At 43.9% G+C, this 25,689-nt stretch overlaps 1 protein-coding gene across 5 annotated transcripts in view; it reads left to right on the top strand.

Moving 5' to 3' along the window:
- arb2a (ARB2 cotranscriptional regulator A) overlaps positions 1–25,689 on the top strand; it is a 168,987-nt gene that overhangs the window by 4,781 nt on the left and 138,517 nt on the right. For 4 of the 5 annotated variants that reach the window (XM_019894608.1, XM_019894606.1, XM_019894609.1 and 1 more), the window contains exons 1-4: positions 4,052–4,177; positions 6,891–6,991; positions 15,989–16,054; positions 17,529–17,720. In XM_019894608.1, coding sequence (XP_019750167.1) covers positions 4,054–4,177; positions 6,891–6,991; positions 15,989–16,054; positions 17,529–17,720 — 483 coding nt within the window. In that variant the 5' untranslated portion in view covers positions 4,052–4,053. Of the gene's footprint in view, positions 1–4,051; positions 4,178–6,890; positions 6,992–15,988; positions 16,055–17,528; positions 17,721–25,689 lie in introns of those variants that run through there. The other variant, XM_019894611.1, reaches the window with a different exon arrangement.

Genomic DNA, 25,689 nt, shown 5'->3' with positions numbered 1-25,689 from the left:
ATTTTTTAATTGTCGTGTATATTCTTTGAAGTTCAAAGCAAAAGGAGGGGGGCGTTTGTGGGATTACTGTGTTTTTTTTTTTGTTTGGTTTTTTGCACATCATGTACAGGTATAACAAAGGTAGAAAAGAGGCTCCTTTGAGAGTCAGCCTTCTGTGTGGGATTCTCTTTTGTCTGCTAATGCGCTATCCAGCAGGATCTGTAAGGGATGTGGATCCAAGTACATGGCTGCAGACTAACAAATAATCATCAAGCATTATGTATGCAAATGTTGATTCATCAGATGATTAAAAGATTGTCTGGAGCACAGTAGGCTAGTGCTGAATTCAGCTTTCGCGGCGACAGAAAATACATACATTGCACTGCAGGAGAGTGGAAATGTAGGGACGCCACATGAATGAATAAGCAGAGTTAGTCGTCAAGGCCACTCCAACTATATATGAAAAAAAAAACAAAAATCTTACTTGATGAATGCAGCCTTTTGTGTTGTAATCTAAAACACTTAATCTTTTGCACATGCTTGTTTTAAATAGAAAAGTGGGTTGTGCTGCTTCGTCAGCCTACGTACAAAACATAGGTAGGGGGTGTCCTGCATGCTGCCGCATTGTTTCTTGTTGCGTACCAGAACACATCATTGCCATTGTCATCAGAACTGTCCTGAGCTGTTGTCTCAGTTTAAAAGGTTGTGGGGATTTTTTATTTATTTATTTTCTTTGACACGTTTGAAAGTTGAGGTTCATCTGCTCGTACAAGACATCATTGAGCCAAATGTTGAAACCAAGTGAACAGATTGAGAGGTACTCGAGTTAACTGTGTCGTCGTTTCATCTGAAGGTGATTCCTTGGCTTGACGCTCACGCTGACTCACTTGCCAACTGCAGGTTGTGGGGGGGGCACTGCATGTGTCCCCCCCGTTGTAATTTTTCCCCTCCGAATGCGGGACATATGGTTGGTCAGACGTCATAAGGGTAGGACAAGCACGCATGGCTCGACCGCGTATTCCCTGAAAACATCCCGATGCCCGCTCTCAACCGCAAGGTGGAGTAAAGGCCATTCATGCACAAGCCACCACTCCCTCCACTCTTTCTTCCACTGTTTCTATATCTACATGGCGATGGCGTGTGCGACAGCCCGATATTGTCAGACGCATCGCGGCACCAGATGTCCAATTTGCACTTCAACCTCGTCTGAATGGAGGGACCCAAAGCGAGACGGCAGCGTGTGGATAAGGATGCGATGTCCTTCCTCCAAATGAAAGAGAGTGCAGGGAATGTTTGTAAGCCGCGAGAACTACTCTTGACGTTCCGCACGTGCTGTACGTGTGGCGTGATGTGGGAACAGAAATGAATTTGCTCACGCTTTGACGATGCGTTCATTCGCTGCTTACAAAATATGGTACTGCCAGGTGCTATCCAGCAAGCAAGAGATGCAGCAAGAGAAAAGTCATTGCTAACTCGTACTTAACAAGACGCGCGCATACGTATCGTTAAATGGGTGAGTGCAAAAAGGAGTAACCCGTGTAATGCTACTCCTCAGACTCTTTTCAATCTGTTCTTCATGTACTGCACTCCATGTACAATCTGGAACCTCCAAAATGACCAGACAGTATTGTATATAATATATGTATAGTCTGAATTTTTGGTATGTCTCATGAAATTGTACGGACGCTCTTAATGAAGTATCCAGTGACTATCTGGTGTATCACTTGAGAAAATAAAGACGGAAGCTCCTTTCTCGCTCTTCGAAAATGGCATCCATTTTTGCATCAGATAATGATGCACTGTGGGCCGTGCGCATTAGCGCCCCACACTTTTTCCACACGTTGTTAATGGGCAGACGGTACCTTCATCATCAAGGTAAAACCCAACATCCCCCCCAATCGAAACCCTTGAGTTCCGTATCATTATCCCTACCACTTAGTCGGCTTCTTACTCAGCGAAATTTTCAGTTGCACCGTGATGTGTCGCTCACATGACCAACTCAGCGAATTTGTACCGCAGCGGTTTCTTCAAGGTCAACGTGCTACTTTCGGTAAATGAATCGAATTCCCCTTTTACCATTTCTTCCTCTTTCTAAATGAGTTCATTTGCTGATGCGTTTTCGGCTGTAGAAGTTGCCGCCCTAGTTTCCCGCCAGTTCGTCGCCAGGCTCGGTAGGAGAAGGTTGCATATTACAGTCTCTCTAGTTTCCTGGTCTACATGACTCATTTTGTGAGGTGAAGTGCACATGATTCTGCAGTTTATGTGTGCCCAAGCAGACCTGCTACAGGGCTTGCTAACTTTCTTTTTTGGTGCGCGCGCGTGTGTGTGTGTGTGTGTGTGTGTGTGTGTGTGTGTATGTGGAAATAAACAGTATTTTTGATACACCAACAGTGGCGTGGATGTAGAATTTTTGCCTCTCGTTTTTTTTTCTCGTCATCTTACTGACCTGAAACATTGGACTACCGTACATTTGCAGAACGAGAAGCTGATTAGCAATTGTGTGATGTCATTGAACAAATTTGTTGCCTCATTCTTTTTGGAGAATAGGCATCCATACCACCCTCTCCCCACCATCCAGAAACGAGTCCGCAATAAGGCTATTGTCCAAAATGTAACGTGTAAATAAGATGGAATTTAATCTAATTGAAGTGTTTGTGGGAAAACTTAATACCTGCAGTATCTATGTCCGTGGAATTGTCACATTCTTCCCACACATTCTGGAAGACAAGGCATCACCAACGTGATGTATTGCGTTACAAAAACGCATTTGGTCATTTAGGCCCACAGGAAATGGACTTGAGTATGTAATGGGAATTGCTTTGTGTCCATATTCTCTTATCTCTTTTGCTGCCATGGGATTATGAAGGTTGCCCAGAAAGACTGCAAGACCACTCACCACCTGAACAGCTATCAGGAGATGAATGTATGTCCATTGAGTGTGAAATGTTTGTCCAACCAGCCAGTTGTCAAAAGGTCAAAATGAAGGCAACGTACAGGGAGATGCCACACTATCTGGACCAGGTGTAAGTGTCTTTCCAAATATGCAATATCTACAGTGAAAAACTATGGAACTGAATACCATAATGGAATGCTTTTATATGTGGGTAGTGAAAATGATTTCCTACTTTCAGGAAAATTGTAAACGCCTTCATGACGATAAGGCATTACTTTTGACGGTAGAATTGGGGAGGATTTCTTTACTGTCATTGATGTCTCTAACCTGATATTTTTTATTGGTATGATGGGCAGTTTTCACATGAAAAGGATGAAAGAAGATACATTGTTGCCCTACTGTTGTTTTTGTAAGAGCTGTCTGAAATGGATTTAATGAAAGAAAACAAATGTGTTTTATTTAAGGTAGTGAGGCATGGGATACTTTCCCTACACTATATAGTTTTGGCATGAATTTGAATTTGGCATATTTAAACATGCAATAGTCTCATTTTTGCCGCACTGTCGACACTACACTTTGTTTCTTGAACACACATTTGAGAGTTGAATTTCACACTTTAATAACTAACACTGGATAGTGTGGATGCATATCAACACTTTGCTGGTGTTAAAATTAACAGCCTTTGATGTTGAATTAACACCAACAGATTTGTAATTTACAAAGCTGTACATATTGCACTATGATTCAGCCCTTGGCGAACACAAAAAATAGGCTAGCTTCACACCGTAGCTCAATTCCTAATTTTTTTTTTTTTTTTTGCCCATGTGCGACATGCATCAGATATTCTTTTCATGCAGTGTGAACAGTACAATTCTGATTATTTCAAATCCGTTGAAACACATTTGACCGTTATGTCATCAAAGATTTCCCCAACTTAATCCACCTTGTACTACCACAACTATCATGTCCCAGTCACAGAAACCATGAATGTACAAATAAACAAAGACAGAACGTAGCTGTGCCACCTACATAATGTGGAGCATTTCAGAATGAATCTTATCTCATAGCATTGCAAAAATAAAGATATTTTTGGGTTTGCTTTTATCTTAGATTGGAAAGAGTCAACTGCAAATAGCTCTGTTTTTGCAGTTTGCGGCTGTATTAAGATAATATAATCTGACATGACATTCTGTTTCTTCTCAGACTTGCTGTCAAGAATAGATTTAGATGAACTCATGAAGAAGGATGAACCCCCCTTCACCTTCCCCAAAACCCTGGAGGAATTTGAATATGCCTTCAATGATTGTAAGTAGACATTTAAAGGCATGCTCTGCAATATTTTCAAGAAAACAGCAGTACTCATCAACTCACATGGTCGATGTTAGCCAATTTTCTTTTTTTTTACCTTTATGTATCCGCCCTCGAACCATTTACAGCAATTGTACACAAGTAACGCTGCTCTCATTTCATTATGACACATAATTCTAGACCTTGAACTTTGTTCATGCTATTTTATTATGACATTTATTGCTAAGGACTTTCTATGGACCTGTTCTTCCAAACAAAGTAAATCTTCATTTTTACAAGCAGTGATTTGGTGGACAGTGCAAGTTGTGCATGGAATTGACCTGGATGTCACTATTTTACACCCCCCCAAAGTCATGGTTTGTTTAAAAAAAAAAGTGGGGGCAGGGGTCTTTTATGCATGACATATTTATGTATCTTTTTAATTAATCGTCCGATTAATCTGTAATCCATATTTTTTTCTCTGTCAGAAATCCGCATTGCATCGGCTGGGCCTTGGTTGAGATTTCTTTTTCTGTCCAGTTTTATTCTGCTGGGCTCATACTTTGTGAGACAGTAAGCAAACAACAACATGACATAAATGCGGCTAATTTTAAGGCTATGTGCGTATGTATGTCCAGATGGTCTGGAAATCTCTTTAGAATTCACCTGGCCGGCTTTGATCAAGCAGGTGGGGAAAAAGGGCTCGGGAGGGGGGGCTGGAAATGAAGATGCGAAGGGGGGTGTTTTCTGCGGCTCCTCTCCTGCATCTCCCTCCCTCTGTTCTCTGTCAGTATCTCTGTTGGCTTCCTGGCTGGCTGAGTTTGGGACATGTTATGTACTCTATGCCCCGTCAGAAACCTACTCAGCCTTGCCCTCCGCCTGCCAGGTCATTTGCATAATCTCACTGTGCCGAAGAACAGAGATGGCGCCAAACGTAGCCATCCGCCACACCCCTTGACGCCGTAGTGCCGCCGCCTGCCAGCGCCGTTCCCCTCCTTCAGTTCCCAGCTTGGTGTCCCATGAAGAGATGAGCACTTTTTCTTCACCTCTCTGCCTTCACTGCCCTTTACTTTCTTGTCTCACTCCCATCATTCCATGCACACACACTCACACCTCGGGACAATTTAGAGTGCTCCATCAACCTGCCGTGTATGTTTTTGGATAGTGGGAGGAAAGCGAAGTACCCAGAGAAAACCCACGCAGGCACGGGTAGAACATGCCAACTCCACACAGGAAGGCCGGAGCCGGAATCGAACCCTGCACCTCTGCACCGTGGGGCCGACGCGCTAACCGGTCCCCCCCCTGCCCCCCCCCCCCCCCCCCGCCGCTCGTCTTTCTGCCATAGTCATCCAAATTGAAACGAACAAAGGCTGGAAATAATTCACTTGCTGCGTGGTGAACTAGTCTAAGTTTCATGTTTTGAGACAAATGACTGAAATAAATGGACTTTCCCTGAAATCTTCAAATTTTTGGGCACCCACGTGTCAGCGGCTCCCAACCAAGCTGTTTATCTTGTCCCTTTCTGCCCGGGCCGGCCTATTTTTGGGGGAAGCAGAGCATTTTTTTATGAAAGACACCTTACCTCCTCGAGGAAATGTCTCCAACATGTCTTCCTCGCAGTCATCTTATTTCCGCAGTAACAGCCGGACTACTGAGACAGGCGGAACAAAAATGTTAATTTGACCATGTAATGACGCCGATGCCGACGAGGCTGTGTACAATAGTTTGCAGGTGTCTTAATCACTGAAGATGATGGCTTCATTCCACTAGCCCTCCGGTTTTTTCCATTACTGGAAATCCAAGGTTATGTACACCTAATTAAGCGGCCAAATTGAGAACAGAATGCTAATTATGACAGAAAAAGAGGAGAAAAGTTGAGAAAGCCTTATTCCTCTGAGAGGATGTGTTGGGGGAGGCGATGGAGCTGTACATGCCCTCACATAGGCAGACACACACACACACACGCACACACACACACAGACACACACACCTTTCCTATTGTAGGATTTCATTATAGCTCCTTGTGCTTCTCTTAGGCGGTTGCTGTTTAGATCCTCGCTCCTCCATGAATGCATAATTGATTTTCTTCAAGGTACTTTAGCGCTCTCTCCTAACTTCGCAACCCTCGTCTCCTCTTCCTCACAGGCAAAAGTCTGCTTTAATGCAACGCGATGACAAACCAAGATTAAGATTAGGCGTTGTTTAACAGCTAACTTATAAAAGCCGGCGCCGTGAGACTCGCTTTGCATTTGGACTGCAAGGTTTATCACGGCGGAAATGGTGGCAATTTAGCAGCCGACGTGAAATAGCTTATATATTTGTTTTTCCGCGATAATGTATGAGGGCCCTCTGGCTATTTGGGTTCCAGATGCATACTTTTTAGTGGTTCAGCTTGTACGACTTTTGCAGTCATAAAGGTCAAAATTAAATTTAGCACTGCTTAGTCTTTTATTGTGTTGCAGTGTCAGCTGCGGGATCGATGGCCTCGTTGCGGAGGTATAAACCTTCCGGAACTATACAAGGATACAAGGGCAATTATTTGCCAAAACAAAGTGAATGTGTTTGTTGTTTGTTCTGTCTTGTTCGTATAAAATAAAAGTACCCAAATAGATGGTGTCAGTTGTCATGCATCAAGTACTTCCTGTAACACAATGTTAAGCTAATTATCACAACTGCTGTCTTTTTAAAAAATGATTTTTTAACCGCTGTCATTCATCTGTGGCTCTCCTAGACGGTCAACTCCGACACACAAAGACAGGAGACGCTTTTATCTTCAACGCACGAGAGGATCTCCACCGCTGGAACCAGAAACGTTACGAAGCTCTCGGAGAGGTAAGCAATCGTTTGCGGATTCGAGTAACCGTGCGAGGTCATTTACAAGCCCCCCCGGTCACCGAAATACATACAGAGTGTCTCTATATGATTAGGTTTCTAATGCCCCCTTTTCTCCCTTTGTAAGTTCAGTGAGGCAGAGCAGAAAGCATTTCATTCACTGTCGCCGTCACGTCAAACATGTCAAAATCCAGCCAGCCGCAGCCTTTCATTTTCACTCTACCCCACAGTGTCATCATATGATGGCGGCATTCCGGCTCTTTTGTGGCAAGCAAATGTAAGATTTGGGGAATAAAATCCTATCATGAAATTTTCCAATTTGGGTTACGATTATCCGCCAAAATGAAAAGAAGAAACCCCATTCAGCAAGAACCAAGAAGTAGGCTTATTTTGCTTTGGTGGACCACCTGAAATGAGGTGGTGGACCGGATTTGGCCCCCGGGCCTTGATTTCGACTCACGCTATTTATGTTGTGTGCTGAATGTTGACGACAGGACCACATGATTCAATAATACGGTAATATTGTGGTCGGTTACCCCAATTAGTGTCATCTTATTTTAAAATTGAAAAAAACAGCAAAAGGCAAATGCCTCGATTTGGTGCGGCCATTTTCTTGGGGAACATGAAATCATCACGACTCTTCATCCACTTCATTCATCTGCCCAAAATACATGAGCGAATGTACCAGGAAATAAATATTGCATTAAGATAATGAGAAAAAAAATCATTTGTAATCTTTTTTTGCCCCCTTTTTTTTTCTATTGTATCTTTCCGCACATTTTTTAATTGTCGTGTATATTCTTTGAAGTTCAAAGCAAAAGGAGGGGGGCGTTTGTGGGATTACTGTGTTTTTTTTTTGTTTGGTTTTTTGCACATCATGTACAGGTATAACAAAGGTAGAAAAGAGGCTCCTTTGAGAGTCAGCCTTCTGTGTGGGATTCTCTTTTGTCTGCTAATGCGCTATCCAGCAGGATCTGTAAGGGATGTGGATCCAAGTACATGGCTGCAGACTAACAAATAATCATCAAGCATTATGTATGCAAATGTTGATTCATCAGATGATTAAAAGATTGTCTGGAGCACAGTAGGCTAGTGCTGAATTCAGCTTTCGCGGCGACAGAAAATACATACATTGCACTGCAGGAGAGTGGAAATGTAGGGACGCCACATGAATGAATAAGCAGAGTTAGTCGTCAAGGCCACTCCAACTATATATGAAAAAAAAAACAAAAATCTTACTTGATGAATGCAGCCTTTTGTGTTGTAATCTAAAACACTTAATCTTTTGCACATGCTTGTTTTAAATAGAAAAGTGGGTTGTGCTGCTTCGTCAGCCTACGTACAAAACATAGGTAGGGGGTGTCCTGCATGCTGCCGCATTGTTTCTTGTTGCGTACCAGAACACATCATTGCCATTGTCATCAGAACTGTCCTGAGCTGTTGTCTCAGTTTAAAAGGTTGTGGGGATTTTTTATTTATTTATTTTCTTTGACACGTTTGAAAGTTGAGGTTCATCTGCTCGTACAAGACATCATTGAGCCAAATGTTGAAACCAAGTGAACAGATTGAGAGGTACTCGAGTTAACTGTGTCGTCGTTTCATCTGAAGGTGATTCCTTGGCTTGACGCTCACGCTGACTCACTTGCCAACTGCAGGTTGTGGGGGGGGCACTGCATGTGTCCCCCCCGTTGTAATTTTTCCCCTCCGAATGCGGGACATATGGTTGGTCAGACGTCATAAGGGTAGGACAAGCACGCATGGCTCGACCGCGTATTCCCTGAAAACATCCCGATGCCCGCTCTCAACCGCAAGGTGGAGTAAAGGCCATTCATGCACAAGCCACCACTCCCTCCACTCTTTCTTCCACTGTTTCTATATCTACATGGCGATGGCGTGTGCGACAGCCCGTTATTGTCAGACGCATCGCGGCACCAGATGTCCAATTTGCACTTCAACCTCGTCTGAATGGAGGGACCCAAAGCGAGACGGCAGCGTGTGGATAAGGATGCGATGTCCTTCCTCCAAATGAAAGAGAGTGCAGGGAATGTTTGTAAGCCGCGAGAACTACTCTTGACGTTCCGCACGTGCTGTACGTGTGGCGTGATGTGGGAACAGAAATGAATTTGCTCACGCTTTGACGATGCGTTCATTCGCTGCTTACAAAATATGGTACTGCCAGGTGCTATCCAGCAAGCAAGAGATGCAGCAAGAGAAAAGTCATTGCTAACTCGTACTTAACAAGACGCGCGCATACGTATCGTTAAATGGGTGAGTGCAAAAAGGAGTAACCCGTGTAATGCTACTCCTCAGACTCTTTTCAATCTGTTCTTCATGTACTGCACTCCATGTACAATCTGGAACCTCCAAAATGACCAGACAGTATTGTATATAATATATGTATAGTCTGAATTTTTGGTATGTCTCATGAAATTGTGCGGACGCTCTTAATGAAGTATCCAGTGACTATCTGGTGTATCACTTGAGAAAATAAAGACGGAAGCTCCTTTCTCGCTCTTCGAAAATGGCATCCATTTTTGCATCAGATAATGATGCACTGTGGGCCGTGCGCATTAGCGCCCCACACTTTTTCCACACGTTGTTAATGGGCAGACGGTACCTTCATCATCAAGGTAAAACCCAACATCCCCCCCAATCGAAACCCTTGAGTTCCGTATCATTATCCCTACCACTTAGTCGGCTTCTTACTCAGCGAAATTTTCAGTTGCACCGTGATGTGTCGCTCACATGACCAACTCAGCGAATTTGTACCGCAGCGGTTTCTTCAAGGTCAACGTGCTACTTTCGGTAAATGAATCGAATTCCCCTTTTACCATTTCTTCCTCTTTCTAAATGAGTTCATTTGCTGATGCGTTCCTCTGTCTGTTTGCTAAATTTCAATATCTGGCAGTGGCAAAAAAAAAAAAAAATGAACATCTGTGGTTCTCTGCCAGTGTTTAAGTAGGACAAATAATGATACTGTAAACCCACTCACCTTTCCCACCGCCACATCACATAGCACGCTTTATTATCCACTATCTTAGTTAACCTCAGTTTATATCGCCGCAATGTATTTTTCATCACAATAGCTCCGTGATTGCTCTCATGGAGCGCGAGGTGTGTGAGTGGTGTTGCTCCGTGAGCCCGGGGGTCACCTCCGCCTGTGTCGGTGTCAGTTGTAGTCTAATTCCCGCAATTCGGTGATGAATGTCTCGGATGGAACACGAGCATGGGGCCTGGCCCAGATGGAGCTCTATTAAGCTGTTAATAAACGAGGATTCTTCTCTGCTCTGCCGGCATCTGTGACATGGAAGGCACTTACAAATTTGCAAGCACACACACACACACACGCATACACGCGCGCACACACTCACAGAGCCAAAATATTATAATGAGGTAAAACAAGCCAGATGGCTGAATTAGAAAGCAGTCTCGTTTTCTCTTTATCTCTTCCTCGCTCTGGTTTTCTTCCTGCACGTCTTTCACACTCTGCTACCTCTCCCTCTCATCCTCCGCCTCTGTCCCACACGATCTGTATCCGCACTGTGGCCAATAGGTGTTGTGATAGTTGTGACCACCAGAGTTAAATTTAAGAGACTTCTAGTGTCCTTTAAGTTCTTGTAAAGTGAAAACAAATGTGTGTTGTAAAACAGACACACCACAGATGAGAGTGTTGTGAGCAATGCTGTCAAATTGTAAAAAATATAAATAAAAATCACCACGTATATACTGTAAAACGAGGCTTCAAAATTACGCCCTGTTCAAATTTATACTATCAATCCAACTGTCAAAAACGACCTGAAAAATGGATGCTATTTCAACTAGCATCTTTCTCATATATCCCTAGATGCTTGATCTGCTTAAAGCCTCTGGTGGCTGCGATATATCCCATCGGGTCAAAGCAGGGCTTTCAATGCCACGGTGAGAGATGCTAGCCACTAGCTTGGTCGCTAGCTAACCGGGTCTCTTCTCGGCTAGTCACCTGGCTAGACCACAGCGACAACTCGCTGCTTAGTCATTTAAATAATTCCACAGCAACATCTAGCTGCTTAGTCATTTAAATAATGGCACTGAGTTGTTCTGTAAATTGAGACATCCAGAGAAAAAAAGCATTTTCCGGGTGTAGGCGTACCTACTTAGTTACCAGGACGCTGTCGTGGTCCTGAGCCAGGCCCCCTAAAATTCATGAAAATTGAAATGATCAAAAACTGTTTCATGATATATCCTGACGACTGAGTATCACACACTGTACCTCTCAGTCCTTTCAGCATTTTCAGCAATTATTGTCAAGACATATATTGTATTCGGATACAAATTCACTTTTCCAAAACACAGAGTGAGGGGCAAAAAAACCTTGCTTTAACTAGTAGGAAAAAAAAAATCAACCGGGCTAATCTTAAAACATTCTGTGGCCTTTTTTTTTTTTTTGACAATGACTCAAATTAGGATGCTCGGAGACCACCATCCTGAATTTAAAGCATCAGAAGACCCCAGATTAATCCTGGATCATGCAGAGTTTCTGAAATTATCCAGAAGAGGGAACTATAAATGGCAGCTGTCCGCCCTTCCTGACTCACCGCCATCATCATGATCATCATCTTCCAGCTGCACTTTGAAATACTGGCAAGAGAAAGCAGTCAAGCAGTCTCGCAAAAAAAAAAAAAAAAATGGTTGCAGGGTGAGGTGAATTAGATTCGAAAGAGAAGGGAATCCTACAAAGGGTGGGGAAGGGAGGTGTCAGCGCTGGCCGTGGCAGCGCTGGCATCTGTCGCTAGCGCCGTCGCCCACGGTGGCATTCGCTACTTTACTTTGAATTAGCCCGCTGCTGGCTTCTCAGTTAACACCTGAGGAGGTCATTATGAGACTATTAGGGGAAGAGGAGTGGGAGCGAGAAAAGGGAATATCTTATACCGTCTAGTGTAAACAGTCTGTCAGTCTGAGAACTTTCACTCCCCCTGGAGATCCCTCGCTCCTCAGACAGAATGACAGAGACCTCCTGGGAATATTGGCCGGGCTTCTTCGCTCTCTCTCTCTCTCTCTCTCTCTCTCTCTCTCTCTCTCTCGCTCTCTTTGTTTCCTGCATGGACTGACAGATCACAAATTCACAACACTAAGCCCTGTTTTAATGCCACTTTCTGTTGGTACACAAGGCTGACTTAAAATAAACAAGCTTTTTCGATTGCCTAATGCTTCCTCTCACTCTTGCAGTCTCTTTCTACGAGTCTGCTTTGTTGTTGTTGTTGTTGTTGTTGTTGCCACTGTTGTGTTGTGTGCATTGTTTGGGGGATTTTTCAGTGTCTTTTTTTTCCCCATTTTCTCCTGTTTAGATACAAATGCTTTCCTTGGGTGTTGACAGTGATACAGCACAGAGCACCTGTGCGTAATCCATTATATAAATGGCTCTTTTGCCTTGTCTTGCTCACCAGTTTGTTTGGCTAAGTGGTGTTTTGACAGCGCCGGACGACAGAGACGAGATTTGCTCACGCTCTTATACATGTGCACATTTATCGAGAAATGCGCATGACGACAACGTTTCAATGATCACTGTACGCACGTTCACTGCGCTCATTGTTTCACTGCTGTTTCATTTCATCTGTTCAATAGAATGCAGATGAATATTTTTGCTATCAAAAGCCCTTTTGTGGTGTTGTTTATGTCGTTTTGGAGAAGGAAAATCTTATTTCGGTGTTTGAGATGTCACGAAAGCAAAGAATAGTGTCGCCATACTTGAAATGATGCTTGAAATGCGCGGTTTACAAAAGCTTTTTCTCCGTTTTTTTTTTTCCCTCAGAAAATGGAAATCTGATGAAATTTAGCTATTTTATATTCAAACGACTGGGATTGAGGGGTATCAATATAAATACCATTAAATAATAATTGAAATTCTGAATTTTTGGCCGATATTCACCTTTTCATCCGAAACCCCAATGTCATCAGCGCGCGGCAACGGAAATTGACCCGGCCGTTCCAATTCTTTTGGAAGGGACTGTACATGAAACCGCTTTAAAACCTCATCCCGAAAGATGTCCCTGACGGCCCCTCACAGGATCACCTCCCTTTCTCGCCTCAGGTGCCGTGAGTCAAGCCAGGCGTGACGGTTGTAATCACTGGGAAGATACACACTTTGTCGGACACACAATAACGGACACGTGCGCTCTGAATGAGGGAGGTCTGTCTCCATCTCTGCTGAGGAGTTTAACAATGTAACCACTTGCAGGCTCTATCAGCATTCCTCATTAAGCCGTCAGCCTGGTGTTTTATGGCGAGATTGTTACGTGGATGACGAATTTATATCGCTGCCCGGCCACTTCAAGGACTCTTATCAAGGCCTTGAACTGTACAATGACTATCCCCCCCCCACCCGCCCGCCCGCCCCCGCTCCCCTTCATCTGTGCTGTCTTCCATCGCTCCTCATGTCAGCTGTTGCTGGCACCACTTTCTTCCTTCTGGGGATTCCCTCCACATCGCTCCCCTTTTGTCTTTTCCTCTTCCTCCCGCTGAGCTCCCCCTTCCTTCTTGATCCCCCCCGTTCTTGTTTTCATCGCCGCGATGATTCCCTTGCACAAATAAACCACAAACACGGGAGATGACCTCATGCGCAGCAGGGCCAAACGCCGGTTCTCACACAATTACCTTGGCAGCTGCGCAGACAGGTTGCGGCTTCAATGTATCGGAGACATTTGAGTCTCGTTGATCATAGGGTCGACATTTCTTAAAACAAAACAGAACAGTGACAATATCGTCTCATATACACGTCAGTCACGGCAGTAGGTGCACAATTTAATCCTACGCATCAGCCTCGTCATTAATTCTCATCGTTTAGGGCCGACTGTGACACGGCATCGCCACCGTAGGCACACTTTGACATCAATAACATTGTTTTCAATCCAAGCAAGGTTCTTCTCTTGCCCATGTTCCCTTTTGTCGCACTTCACTTTTGTTTCTCTCGGTCGCATTGTTTTAAAATCCACTCCTATGAAAGGCTCACTTTCTGTCGGTGTTACATTGAGATTTCATTAGCAGGTGACGGGCCGAAAAGTCGGAGCAACTGGGTGATTGAGAAGCTTCTCTCGTTGTACTCATGAGTTACCGAGGCAGTCCTCAGAAGTCCTCTAAAACATGTTCTTGGGAAATTTCTGATTGGGAAATTTGTCTCTTGACTTAGATGCTAATGTTTTAACACATTTCTATCACTGTGAGGTCGACGAGTAACCACTGGCCCACCGGGCCGCCCCCTCTTAAGTGCATTTCAGTTTATTTTCCGCTTAAAAAAAACACACAAACTAAACATACATCATTGCACACAGTCAGTATTGAATGTTAAACGTTCAATCGTGTTTGCTATATATCCATGGGCTAGCATACGTTCGTACCGTATTCTCCCCTGTTCTCGATCTATTTCATTTTCTCTATGAGAGGCTGCTCAGCCACCTGAGGCACCCGGACAAATAATGTAACGTAGAGTGCAGATGAAATTTCCTGCAATGCTTATTGATGTTATTATAAAGCAGCATACTAGAGCCCGAAATCATTTAAGTCTTCATCAGTTGGTCTGACATTTTAGTGAATTAGCTGATGAAGACTGGGTGGGTTGGGGGGTGCTGAGGTGTGCTTGTTTTGCCTCTGCTTGCTGTTTTTCACTATAGGGTCAAATAGTCGATCGATCGTCTCATTTGGTCCGACGGGTGGCCTTTGATTGGCTATCATAAGGCTAATATGTGTCTGGCGCGGATATTATTTGCGCCTGCTCTTCATAAGCAGTAAATCAAGTTAGCATTGAGCTTGTGTCTGCATGAAAGAGAACGGCGCTTTTGGGATTCAGGGGAATAATCAAAGATATTATTGCGATATTCACCATTTCATGCCACTTTAAATGTGGCGGAATTTTAGAACAGACCATTCGAGCACCTGGTCAGTGGAATTTTTTTCAATGGATCCACATTCTTGAAAACTCGACTGATCAGATGCAAGAAAATAGTTCCTGCAAACTGGTTTTGCCAAAAAATAAGCTGTCGAGGTACAGTACGTGCAGTGGAAGGGGGGCATTATTTCCCCATGTTAACCGCATTACTTTGACAATGCTGTGACGAGGGCTGGGGGGTGTACATTTGGTTGTTAAATTTAATGTTCTGTTATTTTCAGTTGAATCTTCATGTGTTTGTATTTAATTTTTTTTAATTATTTTTATTTTTTTATTAATTGTCCTGAAAATCGTTGCTGGTGAAATCCATACGGTCAGATATTTTATTTCACTTACTTTTTTTTTTTTTTAAATTCAATCAGTTTAGCAGTCTTTTTGCCTGCCTTCTTTATCGAACTATCTGGCTACCTCCCCATGTACAGTATCTACTATCTATTGATATGAATGAATACCTTAAAAAAAAAAAGAATGAATGTTCTAACATAGCAGTCAGCTTGCAAATGTCTCCTGACCATCTAGTAAATATCACTGCTTTAAAACGGTCCCCGCTTGATCTCGTTTGTTTTTTGGGCTCAGTTTGCTCGTCACTAGCAAGCGTGACTTGGAATCAGACACGCTTTGGAGCTGTGGCACCACCACTAAGACTCTTGTTTCCTCATCAGGCCGATACTACAAAACCAAGCTAAGCAAGACAGGGTGGAAAAAAAAGAAAAAAAAGACAAATTGAATAGAGAAGTTGTTAACGTCGCTGAAGCATGAAAGCCTTGTCCTGGGGTTGGAATGACTCGTATACAAGGTTCTTTAGTGCTGTGGCTGCAGGGATAAACATAACTTACATCAGCCTTTTTCTGTACTGGAGATTTCCTTTCCCGGCACTTACAACCTCAACCCTCTCAAGCACATAGGCCATAGTGGAAATATGGGTTTGCAAATTATTATGTTTTTGTTTTTTTTCTTTACAAATACCTGGGCTACTGTCTACGCAGGGAATATTATTTAGTTTCTATGATCGGCATTGGAATGAGGCCATCAAAAATGTTACTAATGTCACATCCTTTTGTGCATTCCCCCCCTTCCAGATTGTCACTCAGCATGTTTATGAGCTGCTGGAGAAAAAGTGCAACATGACGAAAGCAATCCTACCAGTAAGTACTCTAAGTGAAAGGAGGCTTTTTTTCCCCCCCTTCCATTTTTGTTGATGCCCTTGAAGCGTAAAAGGACTATTAATTATGAAAAGTGACATAAATGCATCAGCTTCATCGTGTGATGGTGATTGGATATTGAGTTTAAAGAGAATGTGAGGGAAAAAAAACCCAAACAAGATGAAGAAAATGAGATCGTAAGAAGTAAGCTCTTTTTCCACTTTATCCACGTGTTTCTTACTTCTTTCTCTTTCTATTGCCCCCCCCCACACACACACACCCTCCTACAGTTCGCCCAAATCTTTTGTGTAAAAGTGTCTCCTCAACAAATGAACCGTTTTGTGACGCGTCATTTCAAAGGCTTGACGCCGCCGCATGTTGACGCTTAATCTGTTTTGCATTCATGTGCTCGAAAGGGGGACTTCCTACTGCCATGGTGGCCATATTCTTTGACCAGATCATCCGAGCTCAGCGCGCTCACTTGATCCCTTTCATTTGTTGTTGAAAGCATGTTTGCCTCTTTTCGCCTCTACATATAGCCCTCCCTTATCCCTTGCCTTCTTTTCCGCATCTATAAAAGTTCTGATCATTTTTCAAGCTGCATTTATAGGAATGTTAGCCCTAGCAGAGTTAGCAGCAGCGCTAACAGGGTGCATAAATCAACCGCTAGCTAGGGATTCAGCGCCTTTCATTACGCCCCCCCCCCCACCCCCATACACATTTACTGGTTTATCTGCCTCGACTATTGATATCGTTATTCCCTTACAAAATGGCTCCGTTGTGCTTTTTTTTTTTCCTTCTTTCTTTGTGGCCCACCCGCCTGAGTGTATATGGCGTATGAATTTGTATGTTAGTGGTGGGTCCCGTCCACCTGCGCTGCATTGAACTTGTGACCACCGATTTTAAGAAGATTAACTGAAGCCAAGTATAGTGAGAGGGAATGAGGGAGCACCGGAGAATAAAAGGGCAAGATTTTCTCCCCCCACTCAGTTGTCTTTGTCTGCTTGGATTAAGTTCTTGCAGCTGCCACCCATGGCTTTTATGGATGGCGTTTGTGTCCTTGTCTCCGAGGGAGTGCATGCACACAGTCACTTATCCCTTTTTTCTGTCTGTATCACTTTCTGTCTGAGTTTTAATCACTCCGAGGCTGTTTGCTTGTCATGATTAGCGTGATGACGCATGTTCGCGCTCTAATGCATAAAATCCGTCGAGGTGAAGGCTGTTGCTTTGTCAACTCATGCGATCCGCCAGACTTATCACCGTCACGTTTTTCAAGCAACATCAAACGAAGCTTTTGAATGTAGAATCACAACTTGACCTCCTTAAATGGAGTGAAACGGTATGATATTTGAAACCCTGGTGCAAATACTAAAAGCGATATGCATAACTGGAGAAGATATCTCCTGACAGGAGAGCTTTTTTGGCTGCGATTCAAACAGCTATGTGACTATTTCTGTTTTTCATGTTTTCACAACAGGTAGATGCCACTGTGGATGAGCCCACTAGTTTTATCTACCTAAGCCCCGACGCCTTGTCCAATCCATCCAAGCTCCTGGTGCTGATCCAGGGCAGTGGTGTGGTGCGGGCCGGTCAGTGGGCCCGCAGACTCATCATCAACCAGGACTTGGACTCTGGAACTCAAATACCCTTCATCACCAGAGCAATGGAGGTAGGGGATTTTTTTTTTTTTTTGAATTGTTATGTCTTGTACATGTGTTGCATTGCGAGCATTTACTATGAAGGCATTGTTTCTCATATTCCAAATGCAAAGCACGTACTTCAAGTGCTATCAAGGTTGTTGCCACCTTGGATCGTTAAAAATTTGCAGCACTGTTGAAAGCATTGGGTTGTTTTTTTTTCTTTTTTGGGTGTCCCAGCACCACTATACCCCTGTACACAGAGCTTGTACAGTCTGTCGATGCCAGATGCCAGATGCCAGGTCTGTAAATGCATGGTTGGTTGTGGTGGAAGAAAACCTCAAACAGTTTTGGGAAGAACAGAATATAATTTGTAAACCTGACCATCAAAAACAAAATATGTGGACAATGGTACATCTGATACATCTGTGTATACTTGTGAGAAGGAATAAGACATTTCTTGTTTTCTTCTCCCATACCATGTCGTTTCGGACATATGTTTAGACATGGTAAAAGCAAGCAAAAAGGACCTCTGCCTCTCATATTATTTTCATCCCCACCTCTGTGCTCATTTGTCAAGCCTGGCCACCCCTACCTGTGTAATTTCATTGGCCTGCTGTTCAAATTGACTTAGGGGAGGGATCCTGTTCTCTCCGTGTCCCTCCAATGCGCCCATCTGAATGCCATAAAGACTTTCACTGCTGCGTAAAGCCCCCTTCCTGCTGTGTACAACTTCAGGAGATGTTTGTATTGCGTGCCTGCGAGTTATGCTAACCGATGATTCAGCGATCCAGAGACTGTCTTTGAAATGCGTTTACCCGAGCTGGGATTGCAGTGGAAGGCAACGCCGTGCTGCAGAGAGCCAACGTGACAGGCGGGATATAGAGAACATGGAAGTGCGAGTCTTGCTCGTTCATCATCGTAAACAAGGAATCCTGTTCGTACACTCTGACAAATCATCATCCAGGCGTTTACCACAGACGTGCCTTGTACTGAGGCATGCGCGGGGTAGACCGTCATGTACATTTGTTGTCGATTGGTGCTGTCTGCATCGATTAGGGACGTGTTTGCGGCTCAGTCTGTCATAGCATGAAATTTGTGCGAATGCCTTTTCCAAGTGAGTGTACTGGAACTGGTGACATCATTCTCTACCATTTGAGGAAAATGTCAAGCTTCGTTTCTACTGAATACACGGGTGTGCGGCGTACGGCCAGTGGAGTTTGTGTCTATTGTGACGCATTTTTGACTCAGCGTGAGAGTTTTTGTTGTTTTGTGTTAATGTATTGTTTTGTTGCCGTTTGTGTCCTTGTGGCCCATGTGCAGTACCTCAAATACAGCGAAGGTTGTTTTAAAGTGCTGTCTAAATACAGCTGAGATGAGATTATACCCGATCGATTCATTGGCAAGAGATAAATCATGTCTATCCATATAGCGGGGATATTTCTGTCAGCCCAAGAATATTGTATGCGAATGTACACATATGTACCGTATTGGGCATACATGATCACATCACATATCCACATCGAGCGCCACGTGTGCGCTTCTGATATTTGAAATTTTGAAGCTGCTTGTGCAGATCGCGTGCATGCCGGCCGGCTTCATGGCCCTGCGTGAACACGGAAGTGGTGCTGCTCCCATAGCCTTTTGTCAAGTGACAGGTAAGAAGAACTTAGTGCACTGAGTTTGGGCAAAAAGGTGGAGAGAGGAATCTGATATGAGGGAAAAGGAAGTTGGTGAGGATGCAGGTTTTATGATTGGCTTGAAGACAGCAGAGCAAGGGGGGGGAGTGAGGTGCCGAGACAGGATTGAAGCAAGAAGAGTGAAATGAGAGGAAGGCGACTGCAAATGGGGTGGGACAGGCAGAGAGGATAGATGCTCGTATTAAAAAATATATATATATATATATATATATATGCTCCACTACGGGGAGAAGGCCTCTTAATGACAGCTTATTCCTTCATGATTTCAGTTTCTGACAGTCGACAGGTTTGCTTGTTGCACCATGGCAGCTGTATCATTACCTTCTGGCCCTGCCACTGCTCTACATCCTGAGACTGAGGCGCTGGAGGGGTTGGGCGCTGGCTGCGTGCTTTCGGAAGGGCGGCGGGAAGAAAATCAGTCAGAATAATCAAGAAAGAAGTATTGAGAGACGGGGTCATTAGTTATCCTCTTTGTGTGTACAGTACAGTCGGTTGGAGTTGTCCTCCGTGTGCGGTAAATGAAGAGGAAATCGTAAGGCTTCTGCAATTTATTTTACAGATGGCAAAATCATGAATTGGCGATTCGAAGTTTGAGCATCGCTTGTCAATGTTGTGACCAGTGGTTGTGTTGGCTGCTAAATGCTATATTGGGGTTACAGGTCAACAGCTAAAAACAAATCATTCCATGCAACTCAGATACGCCAACTTTCTTTCTCCTCGTTCTCCACAAGTACCCGACACAAGTACCCACAACAATGACTTCTTCTTCTTAACAGTGTCATTTTTCTTCACTTTTAAGGGTCAAGAAAACACCCGAAGCAACGAAAAAGTCCAGTTGCCCTCAATTCAACCTTTGCCGAATAAATTGTGAATCTGACGTACGTAGATCTGTGGCATTTCTCCACCCCACTCCCACTCTCACTGGAGACCCCTTGGCAAAGTGAAAGGGGGTGTGGTGTTTTCAGAAGGGTGTCAAAAGCCTTTGGATTTGTATCTGCTCTTTTTCAATGGGAGGCTGAATGGGGGCAGTGAGGCAGACCAACTCAAACACTCACCCCCCAAAAAAATCCTTTTAAGTCCTGTCATGTGACCTCCCTCCAGCCCCTTGAACATTTTTTTTTTTCCATCAACCAGATGATGTCTTTTTCAACACTGCACCTTTCGCTTGGGCCTGCATTGTATCACGGCCTTCTGCACTGAGTGGATGCCCACCTCTCTATCCAATCACTATTCTTCCCCCTCTCCTCAACTCTCATTAGTTGCTCCATTTCCCCCCAAGCTGTGGTTTTGTATGTGTGCGTGTGAGAGGCGATGCGAAAACATTGAATGTACAGCGTGTATAGCCTATCTCGTGGGCATCAGGTGGCTACAGAGGCCAGCAGGTATCATTCTATCCTCTGATTCACTCCAGCAACCAACACACACACGTGGGTGCGCACGTCCAGGTGGACAGGTCCCAGCACATCCCGCAGCTCAGATCAATGCACTTGACACCTTCAAAGGCGGACGTTGGGCCTGGACTTGCTCTGGGGTTAAAACCTCTTTTAAATAGCCTCCCGCGGGAAGGCGGCTGTCAATAACCCGCCATAATTACCGGGGCCAGGCCCGCCAAGGGCTCGGCTGCACGGGCCAAATTAAAAATTGATCAGTGGGAGAGAAAACATTATTTTGTGGTGGTATTCCCTGTCCTAAGCGCGCTGCTGCTTCGTATGTGAAATCTCATCAACGGGAATCCAAGCTGTATATCTGGAGACCTATTTATCTATCTTCAGCCCACTCCCCATGTCCAAATGAATCCAATAAAAATGCTGTCCCTGTTGTAAAAAAAAAAAAAAAAAACAACAACAACAAAACATTTGCATATTAAGTGTTTTCTAGCACGCGTGACAGTTTCTGTGCATGTGCACTTGCAGTGCGAGGCTGCATGAGCGCGCAGCTGATTGTGCTTTGGTTTTTGTACACCATCCCCGTTGCGTTTGTGTGCGTATGCGTTTATACGTACACCTTGTAGCAGGCAGCATATTGATTGTGGGAGTTTTTCTTGGCGGGGAGCCTTTGTTTGACAGTCAGAGGATGATATCAAGAAGATATGTACATCCTCAGGCTCCCTCCAGCACACTAACGTTTAGAACATTATCGCAATTTTAGCAATATATTTGACGTGTTTTCTCAACACAATGTAGGCATTTTGTAGCAGTTATTTCTGTCAATGTGGATTGGCCTCCTTGGTTATTGTTTACTCTTTAGTGGTATTTCTCACATATCTGGCAAGCTTAAATTTATTGATGTACTTTGTCAAAAGCACCCTAAGAATCTGATGTTTGAGACAAACGCATATTTGGTTTGTTTAAAATTTATGGCGCAGCATACATTTTGCGTGTAATTATAACATGGTGTAAAATGTGTCATGAAGTTGTGAAAATGTCACATTTGGTGGCTAATGAGCAACTCTGGAAGCTGAGAGAGGGCTGTTTTCAGCACTCTCGTTTCAAAATATAAGTAGCGCTGTCTTCCAGTTTTCCGAGAATAATCTGACAAGAGACAGGGCAGCTTGGCAGTCTGTAAATACTTGGCAGCCTTGAACAGGTGTGCCTGCTGGAGGGAAACGCCCTTCACTCCAGCTGCGGCTGAAAACAAAAAACAGACAGACTTGACATAGGTTACCAGGTCAACTATATTACAACACAGCTTTTAATCGATTTAATGAGACCCTCGACCACTTTGCAGAACAGGTTATAGAAGAGTCCCTGCTCTTCTTGGATGACCGACCAGTTGAAGTTTCAATGAAATGTGCAAAAACTCAACAGCTTCAGAGTTTGTGGTGTTCAGCCTGCTCAAATATGGAGCCCTGGGGAGGAGGATGCTGTTAACCAGCACTTAAAGAGAAGATAATTTGATCTAATCATGGAACATAATAACGGAGTACATGTTTATTAACCCACATGATACTTTTTCCCTCTTGAAATGAAAATAAAATCTATCATAGTGTCTTTTCAGTGTGTGTGTGTACAGTATGTGAAGTGGGTACTAGTAGGTCATTTGCAGCTGGAGGCAGTGTGTGTGTGTCCCAATGGGAAGGTCTTGTTTAGTCTTTCCTCCAGAGGGCCCCAGGCTGTGTGTGCTGGATGCCTCTTCACTCTCTCCTTGGGAACGCTTGTCTACGGCCAACACGCTAACCCAAAAAAAAAAAAAAGAAAAAAAAAGTACTCGCACATTAAAAATCCACCACAATCACTTGCGCAATTTGTCAGCTTGTGCTGCGGCATGCGTGCGCGTTGGTGTGTGTGCTTGGCTCCCTTGTAAAGTTGACACGTACCTTCCATCACCGCAGGTTTGTAGAGGTTAAAAGTGCTTAGCTGTGGATGTTCCGGGGGGAAATTGAGTTTTGTGAGGAGCTAGTGGTGAGCAGATAGGTTATCCCCCTTGTGCATTTACACTCCAGTACACACACACGCACACACACGCACGCAAGCTTACACAATCAGCCACTGAGCATCTCTCGGGTCATAGTTGAACCCTGCTGTACACTCATGCTCTCGGACTGTGTGTGGCACACTTTGATCGATGAGCGGAAACTCCGTACTTAAATAGAGGTTACCAAGGTCCTGGAGGGGCACGCAGGGTTTTGAGGCAAACAACACAACAAATCTTTCTGTTAATAGTTTTAGTGTCAGCTCTTTGGTTAGGAATGAAAATGAATACTCGAAGCAGGCTTTGCGTTTCCCTGGAAATCGGAAGCACAGCGTTAAAGCAAGTTTCAATGTTTGGAGCAATTTCCAGTCCTTTAGCACTCTGAATTATTTGTTACATTTAGCAAAGATGTTGTCTCTCATGCTACACGGGAAGCAGGCAAATTTGTGAGTCAACTTCAACTTGTGATCCAACATCGATACGCTTACACAAAAGACGGGTTGCCATTCACAGGTAAAGGTCAATTTCAGGAGTAGTCATTCAGGTAATACAAAAAAAAAGTAACTTTTTGCTCCCTTCGTCAACAGTCGCAAATGTTCGCTGCTCAGTGCAATAGGGGGTTTCTGAATAAAAATTGCACACGATGGAAAAAGTTAAACAGTTTTTGTGTATTTTTTGCCCCATTTCAATGGATCTTGTGCTGCTTCTGAGGATATGCACCACTTGGCCCAAGGATATCTTATCTTATCTTATCTTAGAAGCATTAAAGTAACATATATGGATTTGGATGTACAGGGAATGTTAGTCATTCCTTGCTGAGGATAAAGAATATACGCTAGGAGTATTGTTTGATTACCTGTCTACATGTGCATAATCATCTACATAATATCCGTTTCTTAAAGGATTTGAACAATCGGACACTGATGCTATTCATGAGCCAGTATATGGCATTTGCTACAGCATGTGGTTAATTGTTTTGGTTTTTGTAATTCTCTTTATTTAATGTTTATTCTGACAGTAAACCTCCACCGGGAGTTTGAATGAATTTTTCGCTATCTGCCAAACCACTGCTTATTGTAAAATGAGGCGAGTTTCGTTCAGTGCCGCCATGCATAGTTGAAATGTAAAATTTTGCTTGCAAGTCGAGGTTAAAAAATTTGCCAAAAGATGGCTCGGATCAGGAAAACCTCTGGGTTGGGGGCCTACTGTATTGAGTAGATATCCTTTCACTGAAGCTTTGAAGGCATTCAAGGACAGACGCTCCCCTTAGTAACGCAACTCGTCAATCATCGGCAAGTTTAAATGTGAGTGTTAAGTGTTTTGTCAAGTATTAAAAGGGGTGGGGTTATTCATCAGGCGAATACAAAATGCATCTGTAACCTTTCAAAATAAATCTTTTGATTGTTTGTCTTGCGCAGTAAAATACTGACAAGTTTGACAATCTGCTCGTTGCCAGCTCTTTTCCCTCGTAGCTTGTCATCTGCTCATTACCTGATTCAGCCCCAACCCGCGCATTTGGTCTGGCTCCTTCCCCCCTTTTCTCAGGTATGACGATGCCGGCGATAGGTGTTATTTTCCTGCCGTATGCTGACAGCCTTTCCCTTAACCCTCTCAGGAGCAGGCGATGCCATGCCTGGCTGACTTGTTTGCGCTGATGTCAAGTTTTAGCAGTTAGCAGGCAGTTACCATATGCCACTGTGCGGCTGTCGCCCCCGATGTCAGTCAAACGAATGTCATCCGTAGCTCTGAGCGCGCACAAGAAGCCGACGCGAGTGCAGTGGCAAAACACACACATTCGCACTACCTTCCAAAAAAAAACCAAAACACACATAATACAACTGCAGCAGAGCAAACACTCAACCCAAAGAAAGAATATTTAGATCAATTTATTCAGCCCAATTTCTCCTCCAAACGTCCAACTGTCAAAGCGCACCTTGCTGCGCTCCCCCTTTCTGTATTCCTCCTAACTTGTTGGCCGTTCCTTTCTTTTCTCCTGTGAGTTGAGTTTTTGCTCAATGTTGTCAAAGGTAACGTGGCCCTACAGCTATCTGTTCATTTTGACCTTGCTCAACACCCCCCCCACCCCTCTCTCTCCCTCCCTCTCCCATCTGAATTCTTCTTATTCTTTCATTTTTTTTCCTTCTTCTCTTTCTAGGGTTCTAGTTTGTAGTTGGTCTCTCGGGCCGCTTCTTTGGCTAATCACCCAAAGGGCATCAACTACCCGATGTGAGCCAGATCAAGGATTCTTTCTTTCGCCTCGAGTGAGCATGATACGTGTCCTGAAATGAACTTTTATCAAGTTATGATCGATTCAAACAAAATTGGAGTGAGTATGCCGGCAATAAAACATTGGGAGCCTTGGATATTGGTGGTTTGTAAGCTGAAGACGTATGGGTGGAAAAACGTTTGACTTTTTGGTACACATTTAATTCATCTTCATAATCTGGTTGGTTATGTAAATATTCACTTCTTAAATCATGACTCTCGGTCAACTGTCGACTGCACCACGAAATACCACGCGAAGAGGAGGGGGAGGTGAAAGAGCGAGGAGCAATGTCTCAGACCCAAAGCCGTGCTCTGGATGACTGCAGTGGCTTGTGGTGACCTAGTTGCAACCTCTTTGAAGTCCACAAGCTGATCTATCTCTCTCTCCACAGGCTGCAGAGAAGATCTGCAGCTTTATTATAGCAGCAATGGAAAAAGAACAGATGAATCCAATTCCGGGGGTCTTGAACGTGCCCTAAGCCTCCTTGGCCACCGCTGCATTTCAGTGTTTTGTGCCATTGTTCACACATTGCCAAGCATATTATTGTGAGATATTAGATACTGGATGTGTTTAGTATTGTGTGTGTGTGTGTGTGTGTGTGTGTGTGTGTGTGTGTGTGTGTGT

This window comes from Hippocampus comes, unplaced genomic scaffold, assembly GCF_001891065.2.
Source record: "Hippocampus comes isolate QL1 unplaced genomic scaffold, H_comes_QL1_v1.1 scaffold195, whole genome shotgun sequence".
NCBI classification, from domain to species: Eukaryota; Metazoa; Chordata; class Actinopteri; order Syngnathiformes; family Syngnathidae; genus Hippocampus; species Hippocampus comes.
This window is presented reverse-complemented; position numbering and strand designations above follow the sequence as displayed.